Genomic DNA, 16084 nt, shown 5'->3' on the forward strand with positions numbered 1-16084 from the left:
ATGGCTGCCCCTCGCTGAGCCCGGTTCTGAAGGTTTCTTCCTGTTAAAAGGGAGTTTTTCCTTACTACTGTTGCCAAGTGCTTGATTATAGAGGGTTGTCTGATTGTTGGGGTTTTCTCTGTATTATTGTAGGGTCTTGATAATGATTGTGATTTGGTGCTTTATAAATAAAAATGAATTGCAAAAGAAGAGGAATTGCAGAAGCCCTGTCTTTGTGCTTGCACCTCAGCAGGCCGGTCCGCCTCCAGTGTGTCAAAACAAGGACCCTTCAACTTCATTTTCTGGAAGTGGGCCAGAATCACAGGGAGGCAAATCCGGTGAACAGGGATTGTGTCAGCATGAACAAAAAAACAACCGATTGCACCACATTTCCCCTCATTTCCGCTGAATCTTCACCCTCAGATGCCTCGGGACATTGTAGTAGAAGTCTACGTTAAAAGTCTCAACCTGTCACACAGAATTCACCGTGTGCAACCTTGTGAATGTCGAAAAAGTGATGAGCACACACTTGACTTTACACACTTGGAAAACTGCTGAAAACTGCTCAAGTGTAGCTGAAGATGCAGCTCTTAACAGAGGTAATAATACGGAGTTTGGGTCTAGTCACGCCGCTTTGAAATTGTTGGAAGTTGGTGCATTCCTGTACAAAAAAAAGTTTTGTAATTTAATGCATTCACAGCAAATCAAACAAAAATAGTGCATATGCTGTATGGTCTGTTAAATAGCCACTAAATCAGTCCGGTTATTGTCAGCATTGGCTCGCAGCATAAAAAAAAGCACATTTTCACTATTTTGGACAGTTTGTATAGTGAAGGTTAATTAGTTAACTGGGGAATGGTAAATTAACCGGTTGTTATATAGCGCTTTTCTACTCTGCTCAAGCACTTAAAGCACTTTATACTACAGCCTCATTTGACCTTTCACAAAGGCACTTTTTTCCCAGCCTAAGTGCTTTCGAACTAACATTCACACTTTGATGAATGCATCGGGAGCACCTCAGGGTTCACGATCTTGCCCAAGGATACTTTTACATGCAGACTGGAGCAGCCAGGGATCTTTTAGGCTGGTAGATTACCTTTTCTACCTCCTGAGCCACAGCTGACCCAAAAATGTGGTTTTCTTCACTGTGAAAGCGCAAGATCAAGTTAATGTAATATTGGTTACATTAAAATACGTTTTGTAACTGAACTCTCTTTTATGGCAGTGGGCTGCCTGGTTTCTAACAGAGAATAGGTAGCTCTGCTTCTCAGATACCATCAAGGCATATGATGCTGGACCTGTTACTGGCCCCCATCCGTCTGTAGTTAAATTGAAAACCGGTTCAACGGTAATAGGTAATAGGTTCAACGCAGCCCCAGGGAAATTGAAGAGGTTTGTCAATTATAAGGCCATATTATAGTGCCTGATCCTGGCGCTTCTCTTTTGCCTTTCTTCCCAAAGCAGCAGCGCAAAGAAGAGCATTAACTACAAGGTGATGCGCGCCCTAATTCAATGACACAGATTTTTGTTCTCACTCCAAGAGTTGAGCGTTGAGTGAGAGCGGGACGGGGTCCAGTGAGTGACAGAGTGGAAAATGTGAAGAATGGCTCAGCGAGGCATTGCTGAAACAGATCCAGGAGAGACGGTGGAAAGCGAGGGAAAGCTGGCGTCAGCAGCGGATGAGATGAGAGAGGAGATGAGGTGCTGACTCTGTCGGTGCTTTTCTCAGGGAAAGCAGTTGTATGAAGGTTCACATACGAGCAAACCCTTCCTCCTGCCCTTTCTCCTTTAAGACCCCAGAGACAGCTTCAGCGACAGCAAAACCTTTCCTCAGTGTGACAGCAAAGATTAAATCCTGTGTATTTTGCAGCAGCCATGCAGGTGTTACCCATGGCAAGACAAGAGATCATAAGGAACTGACAGTTTTCTTTAAGGCTCTTGTGACCACAGTTTTCTTGAACACACCGCAGAGTAGTTAGCGTGTCATAACCCGAGTGACAGATTTAGAGGGTCTCTGCGTGGAAGGAAGTAGTTTTACTCCCTCGATGAACTGTAATGAGGTGTAAAAGCCTTTTTTCCTCTAGTTTGTTGTGTGTTACATTATAAGTAGAGGATAAAGATAGAATAAGTGCGTATACCGGTGGCCATGTTTTTAGTATAACAAAATTGAAAATTGAAAAAATTGTTTTCTGCTTTGATATTTGAAGAGGCATCTGAATCTTAACTTGTCACATAGGGCTGCTTGAGTGGGACGCCTTGGTCTCAGCTTTAGCATCGTTTTTAAAACTAAAGAGTTAATGTTGTAATGTTGTTTTCAACCTGACCGTGTCCGTCTCAACCCAACCAAACAGTTTTTGTGTCTATACCTAAAAAAAGAAGCTTTGCTTATGAAAGTCAAGCAGAAATGATTCATTGTCTTTGAATTGGGGATTTGGGGTGTATGATATGGTTGGGTTATTGGGTGACTGTATCACCTGTCATCGATTGGCTGAGCCCATTGGTTGCTGGGTTAGCAGTTGCATGGACTTTTTTTGGTCTGGCTCTTTGATGCTCAGGAGAACCTGTGAATCTCCATTCATAGCCTGAATCTCATAGGATATTATACTACGAACTCAATCACAATGTTCTCATCTCTTTTAAAATGAGGAAGTTACAGTTTCTCTGTGCATACAGTTACATTTTAAATATGTTTTAATCTGAACGTGATTACAGACTACAAAACAAGTGATCCCAGTCTGAAATAAAAAAAATTCCAGTGCCCATATATTATTAAAGTTTAAACCGCAGGTCAATATAACAATACATTTTTAAGATGTTGTAGTTGTTTATGTCTATTGTGTTTGAAGGAGCTGTTTTGCTGGTTAAATAAAAGGCGATTGCATCTCTTCAATCCTTAGACATAAGTTCAGCTTCTCAGAAGCTTCGTTTTTGCAGTGTTTGGAGCTGGTTTCCTGCTGTGATATGCGAGCTGTCGTTGTCTTCTTCAGAGATAAACCTTTGGCATGTTTTACAAAGCATCATTTTGCTAATCTGCTGTGTCTCTATGCTGTAAGCCTCTAAGGGCAGCCAAGGATGTTAGAATTTAATGATGCATGTCCTTCCATATAAAACGGTGATTCAGACTGGGCTTCCTTCACTTCCAGAGAAAAACAAAGCTATTAAGGATGGAGACTGGCATGGCGTCATGTGATGAACAGACAGAGGGAAGTTTCCCTACAGCCATGATGTGAGAGGGCAACGAAGCTCACCCTGAACCCTCCTGGCCCCGTGTGACAGTAGGGCTAGAGTCCCACAGTGAGGCCCGATGTGGCAATGCATCACATAGCTACAGCTTGCCCAAGAGCAAACCATGCTGGTGTTGGGGAAAGGACAGCTAGAGGACAATGTGGGAGATGAGATAAGAGAGATGAGAAGGGAAGGCAGGAAAGATGGCTGCCAAAGGCGCACAGGTTCAGACAGGAAGCAGCCACTCTCGCTTCGTTTCCTGTTAGGAAGAGCAAGAACGGTCATGGGGAGAACGTCAACAACTCGGTCCTGGGTTTTCACAGAGGAAGGTAGGATACACAGCAGAGAATTACAGCCCAACATGAGATTCAGAGAAGAGATTCAGGGTGTATGTTTTGTATAAAACTTCCTACAGGAGGCTCCCAGACCAAAGTGTTGTTGTGACCTCTGGTGTTTTCTTCGGTGTGCTTCATAGTTTCTCTACACAAGAATGCAAATATTTAAAGTTTATTTAAAGTCAGATTTATTGGATTATTTATCTTGGGTATTTTTTTTTTTTTTTGCTCTGGCCTTCATTAACATTCGAAACAATGGTGTGTACTTAATAAATAACAGTAAAAACCAGATAACTTTTTGAAAGAAGTCCAAATCTAACTGACATGCTTACTTAGACATCCAAAGTCTAAGTAAGCATGTCAGTCAAAAGAAATGTGATAAAAGTTTACCAAATTGACAAATACCGAACTGTAAAGGTTTTTATTTTAGCTTTCCAAATTCAAAGGTCTCATTTTTACTAGTTCCAGTCTTATTTAATTAAAATGACCTTGGTAGATACTAGAGATGGACCGATCCGATATTACGTATCGGTATCGGTCCGATACTGACCCAAATTACTGGATCGGATATCGGAGAGAAATAAAAAATGTAATCCGATCCATTAAATATCAAAAAAGCACCTCACAAAACTTGCTACACAGCGTAACTCGGCTCATAACGTAGCACGTAGCAGCAGTGTGGTCACGTGATAGAGCGGCTGTGTGTATTTGTAGCCTCGTTACCAAACCAGCATTTCATCTCCGAGGAAGTTTTCCCAGAGAGAAGTAAAGCAAGTATGTAAGTTCATCTCTGAATGTCTGTAAAGCATTCCCACGTTAAGCGTAACAACAGAGCGACTGCCTCTCTCTCTCTCTCTCTCCTGCTGCTACTTCAATCGTGAAACTGATCAATGATCAGCTGATCGGCTTTTCTGTCGCGAGTCCGTCTCTCTTCTTAGTTTTTGGCCCACTTCTCACCAGAAAGAGGAAACCAGCGGCTGAACAACAGCAGCACTATTAAGCTTGATAAGCTGTTGTTAGAATTTATTTAATATTACTTTCTACACCAGGATCTTTTTCTATGTAGCTGACGGCTGGTAACTGTGCATGGGCGGATCTAGCAAAGTTTAGCCAGGGGGGCCGATAGGGCATGAACAGGGAAAAGGGGGCACACAGACATACTTTTCTTTCTTATTCTCATTTAAAATGTCTAGCTTTTAATAAATAATTATCTGACTCTTACACCCAAAGTTTTAATCTGATGTAAAATATATAGAAGTCCATTACTGTATATAGTAACTGTTAAGTCTAATATACCCTAGTAAGCTGTAGTACTTTTTCCTTTGGCAAGATACCATCTGTGCAGTCTGCAGTTCTGTTGAAGAAAGATGTTGAATCTATTTAATTATTCCTGAAAAATAATTTATTTCTGTGCATTTTTCCCCTGCATCAAATTAAATTTGATTACATCGATTAAGCATCATGAGGTGGAGGGTGGGGGGTGGTTCCCTATTTTTTTTTTGCTGGGAGTTTGCAACCCTATAAGTTAGGTTGCTTAATATTTCTGCTAAGTACTCTTTAAAATACCAGAATAGGGAGGATGGAGTAGGTTTAAGTTTATTAGATTGATCAGTGTTGCTGAACTATGAAATATTTTGTGCGCAGTATATTTTTTACATACAGGTATAACAGAATAGCTTTAGTGTTGTTATTTATTTAAACTTGAGTATAAACTTATACAAAATGCAGCAAGATATTAAAAAACGTTTTATTGATTAAAAAACATACTATATCGGATTCATATCGGTATCGGCAGATATCCAAATTTATGATATCAGTATCGGTATCGGACATAAAAAAGTGGTATCGTGCCATCTCTAGTACATACTCATCACATTAAATATGGGAGTTAGCACAAAATGCTAATTTGGCTTTTCATCTGACTAGAAATGTCAATGTGTGGTTTTAAGGAGAAGTTACATTCTGAAACTGTTTCTCAGCAAACCACATCTAGGTGCTAGCACCCCATCCCCCACACCCTCTTAACCTACATACACACCTTATAAGCTTTGTCAAACAACCCCTTGTGTTTAGTTACTGGACAACTTTACACTTGACTCCAGTGTGATGGTGAAGAATGAGGGTCCTGAACTGTGCAGCTATCTGGCTGTAAATGCTGAGCAATGCTCGGTCCTGACCTCATTCAGTTACACTCAAGAAACCTGACTGCCAGACGCTCATCCTTTAAAACCCACTGAACTGTTTGAAGAAACTCTTTCAAGTTGAGCTCGTTTCATGCATGGTGCACCATCAGAGTGCTTACAAATACCTAACAGGATTACAGAAAGAGATAATGTCCATCTTTGCTTCCTCCCTGAAGTTGAGACTGGGAATGAAACATCTCCACATGATTAAATATTTACAGTTTACACTTTAACGCTGGTTAAGACTGTTTGGAGCTGTGCCGCCATCCATCGGGCCATGAACATAATGCATCCCGCAGTTGCCACAGTGATGAGGGGGTCAGGGCTTTCCTCTGATTTGTGTATAGAGAAAATTATTAAATTTAGGAATTAGTGCTTTGTTAATGTGCGTGTTGTATTTTTGAAATACGCTGAAATCTTTGTTATTTCATTTTTATTATCTCGATGGAAATTGTGCAGTGCAAAAGTCGTAAACCAGAAGAGAACACAATGGGAAACATGCAAACATACATGGAAATTCAGTATTATGGTAAAACCATACAACAATTTTGACAAGATCTCTAACACCACTGTCTGAAATGCAGCTTCAAACCATGACAGAGCCTCCACTGTGTTTTACAGCTTTAGACTGTAGACACTCACTGATCAGCTGAAGGTCCAGATGCATCTCTGTGGGTCCTGTGTCAGGTCTCTGCCTGAACTTTTCCTATTTCTTAAAGAGATGATTTTCAGATACTGTTCATCTACTGTACTGGGGCGATCGTGGCTCAAGAGTTGGGAGTTCGCCTTGTAATCAGAAGGTTGCCGGTTCGAGCCCCGGCTCCGACAGTCTCGGTCATTGTGTCCTTGGGCAAGACACTTCACCCGTTGCCTACTGGTGGTGGTCAGAGGGCCCGGTGGCGCCAGTGTCCGGCAGCCTCGCCTCTGTCAGTGCGCCCCAGGGTGGCTGTGGCTACAATGTAGCTTGCCATCACCAGTGTGTGAATGTGTGCGTGAATGGGTGGATGACAGGTTGTGTAAAGCGCTTTGGGGTCCTTAGGGACTAGAAAAGCGCTATACAAATACAGGCCATTTACTGTAGTTTTTTTTAGGCCTGGCACTTCTTCTTTGTCACTCCACTTGTATGGTTTTCTCCCATTTTTTAAGGACTTGCTGCACATGTGCTGAGAAACACAATGTTTTTTTGCTAGTAACTCTTTGGAAATCACATTGGTGCAAGAGTAATATTATGATATATTATGCTATTACATGGTATGTTTGCTGTTATTCTATATCATGCCTGTCAACTTGCTATTTTGAGATTCGGCTAAATATAATAGAAAAACGTGGTGTGTTTTTGCAACAGGCTGCTGTAGGAAAGTGCCTGAAGATGTTATATGTAGAAACACCAATGGCTCATCCCTTGAGTCAGGTGCTTTTTTATTGTAGAATATTTCACAGGTCAATGTTCAAGGACTGAGCTATGAAATTGTCCAGTCGACTGGACTAAAAATGGGTGAAAAAGCAGAAAGACCGTTAGAAACCCTGGAGAACTATTGCTCAAGACCTTTTTTTAATTACAACAAACTGGCTCACTTGAAGCAAAATTTAAAGAAACAAGAGGTCGTTTTTACCCTTTTGCATAGTGCTATATAAGAAAGCAAGTTGGCAAGCTGTGAGCAGGCGTGGATGTGACTGGCTGAGAAAGTTGTGCACGGCTGACTGACTGAAGACGTGAGAGACACAGGCAGCTGGCTCATTGAGCAGTCATCTGTAAGTGTGTGTGTGTGTGTGTGTGTGTGTGTGTGTGTGTGTGTGCGTGGTTCTAAAGACGCTCCAAATAAAATTAGCTGTCGAGCCCAGTCCTTTAGCAGTCTGCAGCAACGACTCAAGGTCAGACTTGCTGATCCTGCTGATGCATTTTATTCTCCGGAGCCAGCATCAAGCTCCCGGGTGAGGGTTTACTGCTGCCCACCAACCCTCTACTCATTCCCACCCCCATTCATCCTCGGCACACACTCCCTTCCCTCCATTATCACCCTGGTCCTCCCTGGTTTGGGAGTGTGCATTTACCCGTTAAATTAGGTGGGGGAAGGAGGGGATGACGCTTTCGGCTGGAGTGCCTGGATACCCGTGCTGACGTGTGGCGGGGAGATGGATAAGCTAAGGTGTCCTAATTTCCCATGTGACTACAGTAATTGTGTTATAATGGAGGTGGGAGCTGAGTGGTCATCAGCAGATGGACAGAAGTACAAAGCTCCTGGCTTTATGCCCCCCCCCCCCCCTACCGTTCAAACGGACACAGCAGGCATTGTGGGCATGATGTGGCCATGCATGCAGTTTACGACACAGCAGGAGCTTCAAAGGTTGAGTGATTGGACTATGTGTGCACCCCAGTTTGTTATCGCTTCAGGCAGAAGGTGAACTCTTATACCTCATCTCCTTCAGTTGGTCAAGTTGGCGTCTCAACACTTGTTAGCTCACTTGATGAGCTTTACACAGAAAAGCTGCGGATCTCCTCAGGCTAATGTCACAGGCAGTTTCTGTCTATTTATCATCCAAACCGTTATTCATTTACTCATTAACTGTTAATTATAGCGGCACACAAGCGAGCATACATCACCAAACTGTGAAAGGCAAACCCATGTTCTGTTATCTATTATTTTTTCTCATTAAATTAGCACCATCTCATTTTCCGCCTATGGTGAGATCAATAATTGAAATACATTAAAGGGGCACTCCAACAATCTTCTCATTATGCATGGTGAAGCCTGTGAGTATGACTCATGATAAGTAACCGTGGTGATACATAGGGTTACTTATGCAAACTTTTAAAATCTCCATGCAGAGGCACAGACGTCATTAGAGAAGTGATTATGCATTAATGATCCTTATGATGTCATCAGGTTTTTCAGTTTCTGGGCTCCTTGCTTTTCAATCTGGAGGTGTTGGCTTTGATGCAAAAGAGGTTTTGTGAAGAAATCTGAATTGAATATTATGGACAATGTGATGCATTATGGGATATGGGATTTTCGAGGAGTCCCCCCCGCCCCCATTTCTTTTCTACATGCTAATTTTACTGGAGTGAAACATGTTATAAGCTTTCTGAATACAAAACCGTCCTCACGTTACTTCTCTTCTCTGTTGATTCCTCTTAGGCACCATGAGACCAGTCCAGAGGAACTTCTATGATCCGTCATCTGCCCCAGGGAAAGGTGTGGTGTGGGAGTGGGAGAACGATAATGGCTCGTGGACGCCGTACGACATGGAGATCTGCGTGACCATCCAGAACGCCTATGAGAAGCAGCATCCCTGGCTGGACCTGACCTCTCTGGGCTTCTGCTACCTCATCGACTTCAACAGCATGTCTCAGACCAACAGGCAGAGCCAGAGAAAGAGACGCCTGCGGAGACGCATGGACCTGGCCTACCCGCTCATCATGGGCTCCATCCCCAAGTCCCAGTCCTGGCCTGTGGGCGCCAGCTCTGGCCAGCCCTGCTCCTGCCAGCAGTGCATCCTGGTTAACAGTACAAGAGCTGCCTCTAATGCCATCCTGGCCTCCCAGAGACGTAAACCCCACGGGGGGACGGCGGGCAACGCAGGTGCCGCAGGGACCCATACCGTAGTGCGGCAGAGCAACACCTTCGCCGGTACTTCGTTTTGGTCTCCAACATCCAGCTCCACCGGCACAAACAACAATAACATTAGCCTGGGAGGTGGACAAGCTAAAGCTGAACAGGTGCAGTTGCCACTGTCCGCTGCCAACTTCCCCTGTTCCCCCGTGATGCCATCTCTTTCATCTGCCCATGGCCACCACACTCTCACCATTAACGGACAGAACAATCTGAACCGTCCGGGCACCCAGCGCATTTCCGTGGGGACTGCCAGAGGAGCCATCCCAGCAGGGTAAAGATTTTTTATTGTACACGAGAGGCAAATGCACACAAAGGCATTGGCCTCTTTTCCTAGCTCAGATTTTCTGGAGTCGGCAGTGGCCTTTCACTCAATATAACGGAGGCATAATGCTCAGATTCAGTTGAATTTACAGTTCCACAGAGGCAACGGGTGGATATTAAAAGCCAAGAGCCAATTTTCATGTCTGCTACACAAAAGCGTCACCCTGAATCCGTGCTGTATATTCTGTCTTTCTCTCCCTCTTCCTGCTAATTTATAACTACTGTTGTTAACGTGCCGATCAATGAACCTGCAGGATAAAAGTCCAGCTGATTCTCCTCTGGCCCAGTTGGCCGAGGAGGAACCCTTTTCCTCCATATGTGTGCCCGCCATGGTTACTGCTCCATAACGAGCTTATGTCGGCCCCCGATAGGCGTGAAATGCTGCAGCCTCCGTTGGATCCCTCTGTTGCTTCTGCTTTGAAGTAATTTGTTGCTCTCACACTTCGCTGTGGTTGTTGTGTCACGGGATGTGAAAGGACAGTTTGACACTGTATGTGGATGATCTGAACGCGTGTTTATCTGCATCATTATCTGCATGTGTGTGAACGCGTGTGCTCCAGCGTAGCTGTGGAAACCTATTTGCCACGGAGGCAGAGCTCCACTGGGGAAGCATGAATAATGGATCAAGGAAAAACGGGAGCTTCGGCAGAGCGCTCTGACCTCAGAGCGATTCAGAGAATGGAACCAAGGAATAGAAGTGTGCTAGCGTTGTAACCGATACTTCAGTGCCCCCCATCCTGCTTTCTTTTGCTAAAATAAACCCTCTCCTGATCTAATTTGATTCCATTTTGTTCTCGCCGCTCATGGGGAGAGACACACTTACTGCATGTTTGAATAACACCGTCCTTCACCCGGACACACATGCTTTCACTTTGTGGCCTAATTCAGTGTCACCCCCCACCCCCATCCTCACCACAGCAGGTCATGACTTTGTTTGTGCGACGTACTCGGCGATGCTTCGTTCTGCATTTCAAGAATTCAGTGACAGCTCAGGTGTTCAGAGCTGTGGGCGAAATGTGATTTCTTCTTCTTTTCGTATTCTTTTTTACCTCACAGCACAATGAGTTTCGTACGAGACAGTGAGAGCTAGAGTGAGGGAGAGGAAGAGACCGAGGGGGTAAAAGGCGGAGCGCGTCAGTTCCCAGGCGAGTGGCTCGACGCACAGGATGAGTGTGGTTAACATACACACAGCAGGACATGAGAGCTTGCAAGCGCACAGACACAAACTGAAACGTGAACTCCCTCGCATATTCCCACAAGCCTGCTACAGACAGATAACAGAGTAACCCACACAGAATGTAAAACATCAGATCTGTGTTTTTTTCACACGCCCACGCTCTAATATAACTGCTGGGTGCACGGAAGGTATTTGGCACATTGTGGCTCGTTCACATGACTCTATTTCGCTGTTTTATGTATGCAAACGGGGTAGCCGCTATGGATGAATCAGGCAAGGTGTACTTCAAGCCACCAGCGAGAAAAGCTGCACGCTGGTTTTCGAGACAACGCATTTGTTCCCGAGTCCATTGATGATAAAAGGCCAGATATCGATCTTTGTATCTTCTGAAAAGAATACAGGTTGTGGTTGTCAAAGCGGGGGAGGGGAGGGGGGGAGTGTTTAATGCATCTGTGTTACGTGTGAAAACATCACAAGTGGCACCATCTGCTGGCTTGTGTCAACACATCAGTTTATCTTATTACAGAGCAGCCCACATATCGCCACCTGTGCAGCTCAGCGACAGATGCAGACTGCCATAGTTTTTTGTTTCTTCTTATCACACTGTTGCATGAGCTGGAAGCAACACTGCAACTGTCTATTATTTTATTAATTATTATTATTAGATTATTTTCTTTGCTCACTGGTTGAATTGCTTGTTTTGGGTTTTTTTTTTTTTAACTGATGCCCAAAAGATATTCAGTTCACAGTGATGTAACTGGGAGAAATTAACTGACTATTTTTAAAATCAGTTCATTAAATAATACTGAACCTAGCTTGCATCATCTTTATAGATATTTCATGATATTTATGAATTCATTAAATATTTGCTGGTAAAAGAGCTGTTCGTGTTGATCTCTTTGAGTCAATAGTCTTGCATCATTTATGTGCAGCACCATGTTGCGTATATCTAATCGTTCTCGAGTATTTCACCCTTAAACCAAACTCACCATCGACACGTCGAAAAAGGAACCACAGCAGGTTCTCGCTATGAGATTTTTCTTGTCGTTATGTGTTTACGCATAGATACGAGAAATGTTAACGACAAATCGTCTGCCTGTTTAAAAGATAAACAGATATCATTTGTAGCGGAATGAACAGAGGAAGAATTTCACAAGGCCTCTGGGGATTTTTTTGTTTTGTTTTGTGTTTTTTAGGCCTCCGTTGTCAGTCAAACCACTTCCTCTTGTGCACTTTCTCTCCGCTCGACCGGGTTAAGCCCTGCGCTGCAGGTCTTTAGTTAGACCTGCTTTATAGTATTGCTTTCAGTTCTCTGACAGGTGAAAGATGAAAGGTAAAAAAAAAAACAAGGCCTTGTCTTCATGAGCTGAAAGAAAGAGCTTTTTAATTGGGTGCGTTCCCTCGCTGCTATCGGCTGTGTTTACGAGCTGCTCGTGTTAAGGAGCCAGCCTGAGTTTTGACTGGAGGCCTGAGATCATTATCCCTCAGTGTGTTGCTCTGCTTCTCCTGCTCTGGCACTCCCCTCGTGATGAAAATTGTTATTAAAATAAATGGAAAAATCCCGAGCCAGAGTTTTGGAAATCGTCTGTGCCATCGTTGCTTATTTTCAGGGCATTTCAGCTGCGTGGTGACGTGTATTTCCCACCCACACTGTAGCGGGGGGCAAGCCTCTCTCTCCTGCGATACACATCAATATGCAATTAAGCACTCGTGGAGTTCTCTCCATTCGACTCTGTCTTTATAGCGCATAATAAACAGATGAGGAGATATTAGTCCTCCGTCAGCACTTCCTCAGCGAGGCTTAATGTGGTCTCTTTATTTTGGGAATCACATCTGATTAAGTCCTCAAGGCAGCTGGGATATTCCCTCCAGAGAAGAAGTATTACTCTGAGCAGGAGATAGAGGAGGAATAGTGACCCTCATGCCCATGATCTGCAAGGGGCCTTTATTACTGTGGTGTTGATGGATGAGCTTGTGGGAGGTGGGTTTATTACTAAATTACATTGGTTTTGGCTTAGAAATTACAGCCTTAGTTATAAGAAATGCCACTCGGACACACTGTCTAAGGTTTGGGCGTAGATAGGCTCAGGTTCATTTTTACTTCATGGAGAGAAGGGTGCACAGAAGTGAACACAAGACAGGAGGATGAGAAGAATTGGAGTTGTCAGCGTAAAAGCAATGTAGAGGTGACAAGGTTCAGTGTAGTTTGCTGAATGTGGAAAAGGTCCGCGCTTGTTTACGCTGACAATGAGTTATAATTGCTCTCAAGGTCTGAGCACAAGCCAACAGAGCCCATTGTTGAGGATCATTGATTGTTTTAACCCTAAAGTGGCTGTTTTGGTGAGGACAACTCAGGGTTTTTAACATGAATGTTGGCGTTTCTTGATGAAATAATCAACATCGAAAGTTATTCCGTGTTAGAGATTTTTAGCACATTAGCGTCATGTGGTTTAAGGCGCAATTCAGAGGCACAGGGTTCACTGATTTCAGAGGTTCCCATTTCTAAATGAAAAAACAAGAAAGGCAAGAGAATTGTGTACAAAAGGAGACAGATGTCCACAGCTGTACACTGGCTACAGGTCATCTGGCTGCCAGTTTAATGTGTAATCAGAGATTTGAAGGAAAGAACGCACTCCAAGATGTGCGTCTGTGTGTAGGAGTGCGTGTCTTTCTGGTTAGGTAATAAGAATTATCAATAGCATCTAATGTTTGTGTGTTTTGTGTTTCGGCTGTTTTATCAACATATTTATCGTACCACGGAGTTTCCGTCTTATTTTGAGATCTTCTCTAGAATCTATATGCAGTACAAATGAAACTAACTAATGTCTTGTTCTAGTACAGATCCACTGCTGTGTGTGCTTTTAGTTTGTCCACAATGAGATGGCGTTAAGGGCTCTTGTGTTGTGTCGTCCCCCTTTCTTCTTCTCATGAAAATGATTTGTTTGATCACAGGACTCTCTGTGAACTGCTTAAATTAAACATGCACTCATAAAGGGAGGGACCTTGTCCACATTGTGCTTTGATTTGAGCAAATGAAGGATTCTCCCACTGGGCGGCAGTGAATATATTTATTTTTCCTGTTTGTTAGATTACTTTTTACTTTTGTTCTGCTTTTGGTTTTTGGGGTTTTTTTTATGTAAGCTTTTACACTTTCGTACAAATTTTTTTATTCCAGACACAGAAAAATAGACCGCCAACCTCTTGACTCAAACTGGTGCTTTCATTGAGTGAAGGGCGGCTGTGTGCTGTGAAGTATTGACTGGTTCGTTTTTGTTACACGCGCAGACTGCAGGAGGTGAGTTCGTCTATTAATTCTTCCTCTGTGGCTGAAGGTGTGAAATCACTCACTGGTGTCTTTTTTTGGACAAAAATCAAATCTGACGTGGCCCCCCCACCTCCCACCCCCCTCTGAATTTGACTTTCTGACATAAGGCATTTATCAGAGCTGCACATCGCTGTATTTTTTTTGTTACACTCCAGAACAAAAGCAAGCTGATCCTGGTTTCTGGCCCGCTGGTGTGAGACGCAGCGTATTTGAGTCCTTCCCAGAAATGCAGTGGGACACATCGGCTTCAGTCAGACCTCGTGTCCCTTTGTTATTGCACTCAGCTTATTGAGCGGCTTCCCCTGGTGTAAGAACCGAGTCCCTCACTAATATCAAAGCGCTGTGTTGATGCGGATTTGTGCAGTGCCTGGAGCTACAGGGTCTGACACTTCACTCCCTTCATACAAAGAGCAAAGAGACGTGCGCAGGAGTGTGTGTGAATGTGTGTGTACGTGTTTGTAGTCAATAAACTGAGAACTCTAGTGATTCAGTGAGAGCACAGCATTGAACATCCGGAGATGATGGCTACCTTTAACTCCACGTTATTTGAAACATGGGTTTGGTTTAGAAGTGTAGCAGGTTTGCCACAGTAACCACAGGGTTGAAGGTAGTTAGTGCACACAGTTCTTTACTAATCACTCCTCCGACAACTGTGTGGCTTCGGAGCGTAATGACTCTGTGCTGCAGTCTGCCCGCACCGAATGCAGGCCAGGTGTGCCACTCTTTCCACTGGCGCACCTCCCTCAGCCGACCTGCCCCACTTCTACGTCCAAGAGCCGAGCCATTAACTACACCGCACCACCACAGTGAGCTGTATTACAGGTGTCTAAGGTTACCTTCCTAAAAAGAGAGAGACCCTGGCTTTGTTCGAAATATGTAGTGCTTGAGAAATTTATTAGACCAACACACAGTGTAAGGCTGATGCCCCAGCTGGCCTAAGTTAACAGTATTGGTAATTACCAACATGTTTCTGTAATGGTTGTCCATCAGTCTGCACAAGCTCTTGTCACACAAGTTTGTTTGTTTCCTGTTAAACAGTTCTTCTACTCTAGATGATTTCTTCTATATAAACACTTTGTCTCTATCTTCACTTGTTGCCAAAGGGCATTAAAGTACAGACCTATATTTTTTTTATCTCCTAAGTGGTGAAATACAAGCTTCATTTTATTCCAGAATCCCATTAATGATATTAATTTCTGGAGGTCTCAATGGAGACATGATATATGATTTTCCCTTGGAGCCACCATTCTCAAAATATCCTCACATCAGTTCATATTGTGACCTAGTCTTCGCGGTTTCTTCTTCTAATGTCATTCTTACCATCAACTCTAATAATATTAAAACAATAAATCTAAAAATGAACAACGGCTTCCTTCTTCGTAAAATAATATGTATGAAGGCCTAACCAAGTGTCCTAGTGTAATTTTTGCAATTTAAGAGGAATTTAAATGGTTATAAAACTTAATTAGAATTTTTTAGTCCGCTTTTCCACCTGTTTGGAGTCTAAACTGTTAACGGGAATAAAAATGTGTGGTTTGAAACTATCCATTTCAAAGTAAAGTGCTTGTTTTCATCACATTGTCTCACACTGGCTTACGTTTGTTTTTTTTATAATTGTCTGCTGTCCATTGCTTTCAAATTTAGTAAAATTTACAGGCTGCTTCCTTTAGGAGTCGCCATAGTGGATAACCTGCCTCCATTTTATCCCCGGTTTCCTCTTCTATAACACCAACCCTCTGCATGTCTTCTGTCACTACTTCCATGAACCTCTGCTGAGATCTTCCTCTTTTCCGCCTGGAATATGGCAGCTCCATACGTCCTTTGTCCAATACATCCACCATCGCTCGTCTGTACATGTCCGAACCACCTCTGCCTTGCCTCTTTAACTTAAACGCAAATCGCTTGACCCAACCTGTCCCTCTCAT

At 43.4% G+C, this 16084-nt stretch overlaps 1 protein-coding gene across 3 annotated transcripts in view; it reads left to right on the top strand.

Annotated features, from left to right (window-relative positions):
* The window catches only part of dtx1 (deltex 1, E3 ubiquitin ligase), a 49815-nt gene that overhangs the window by 17646 nt on the left and 16085 nt on the right, over positions 1-16084 (top strand). For all 3 annotated transcript variants that reach the window (XM_084945461.1, XM_084945462.1, XM_084945463.1), the window contains one exon: positions 8860-9607. In XM_084945461.1, coding sequence (XP_084801587.1) covers positions 8860-9607 — 748 coding nt within the window. The remainder of the gene's footprint in view (positions 1-8859; positions 9608-16084) is intronic.

The sequence above is a fragment of the Perissodus microlepis genome, chromosome 12 (genome assembly GCF_051167445.1).
Source record: "Perissodus microlepis isolate ML-2025 ecotype Zambia chromosome 12, ASM5116744v1, whole genome shotgun sequence".
In the NCBI taxonomy this organism is placed as follows: Eukaryota; Metazoa; Chordata; class Actinopteri; order Cichliformes; family Cichlidae; genus Perissodus; species Perissodus microlepis.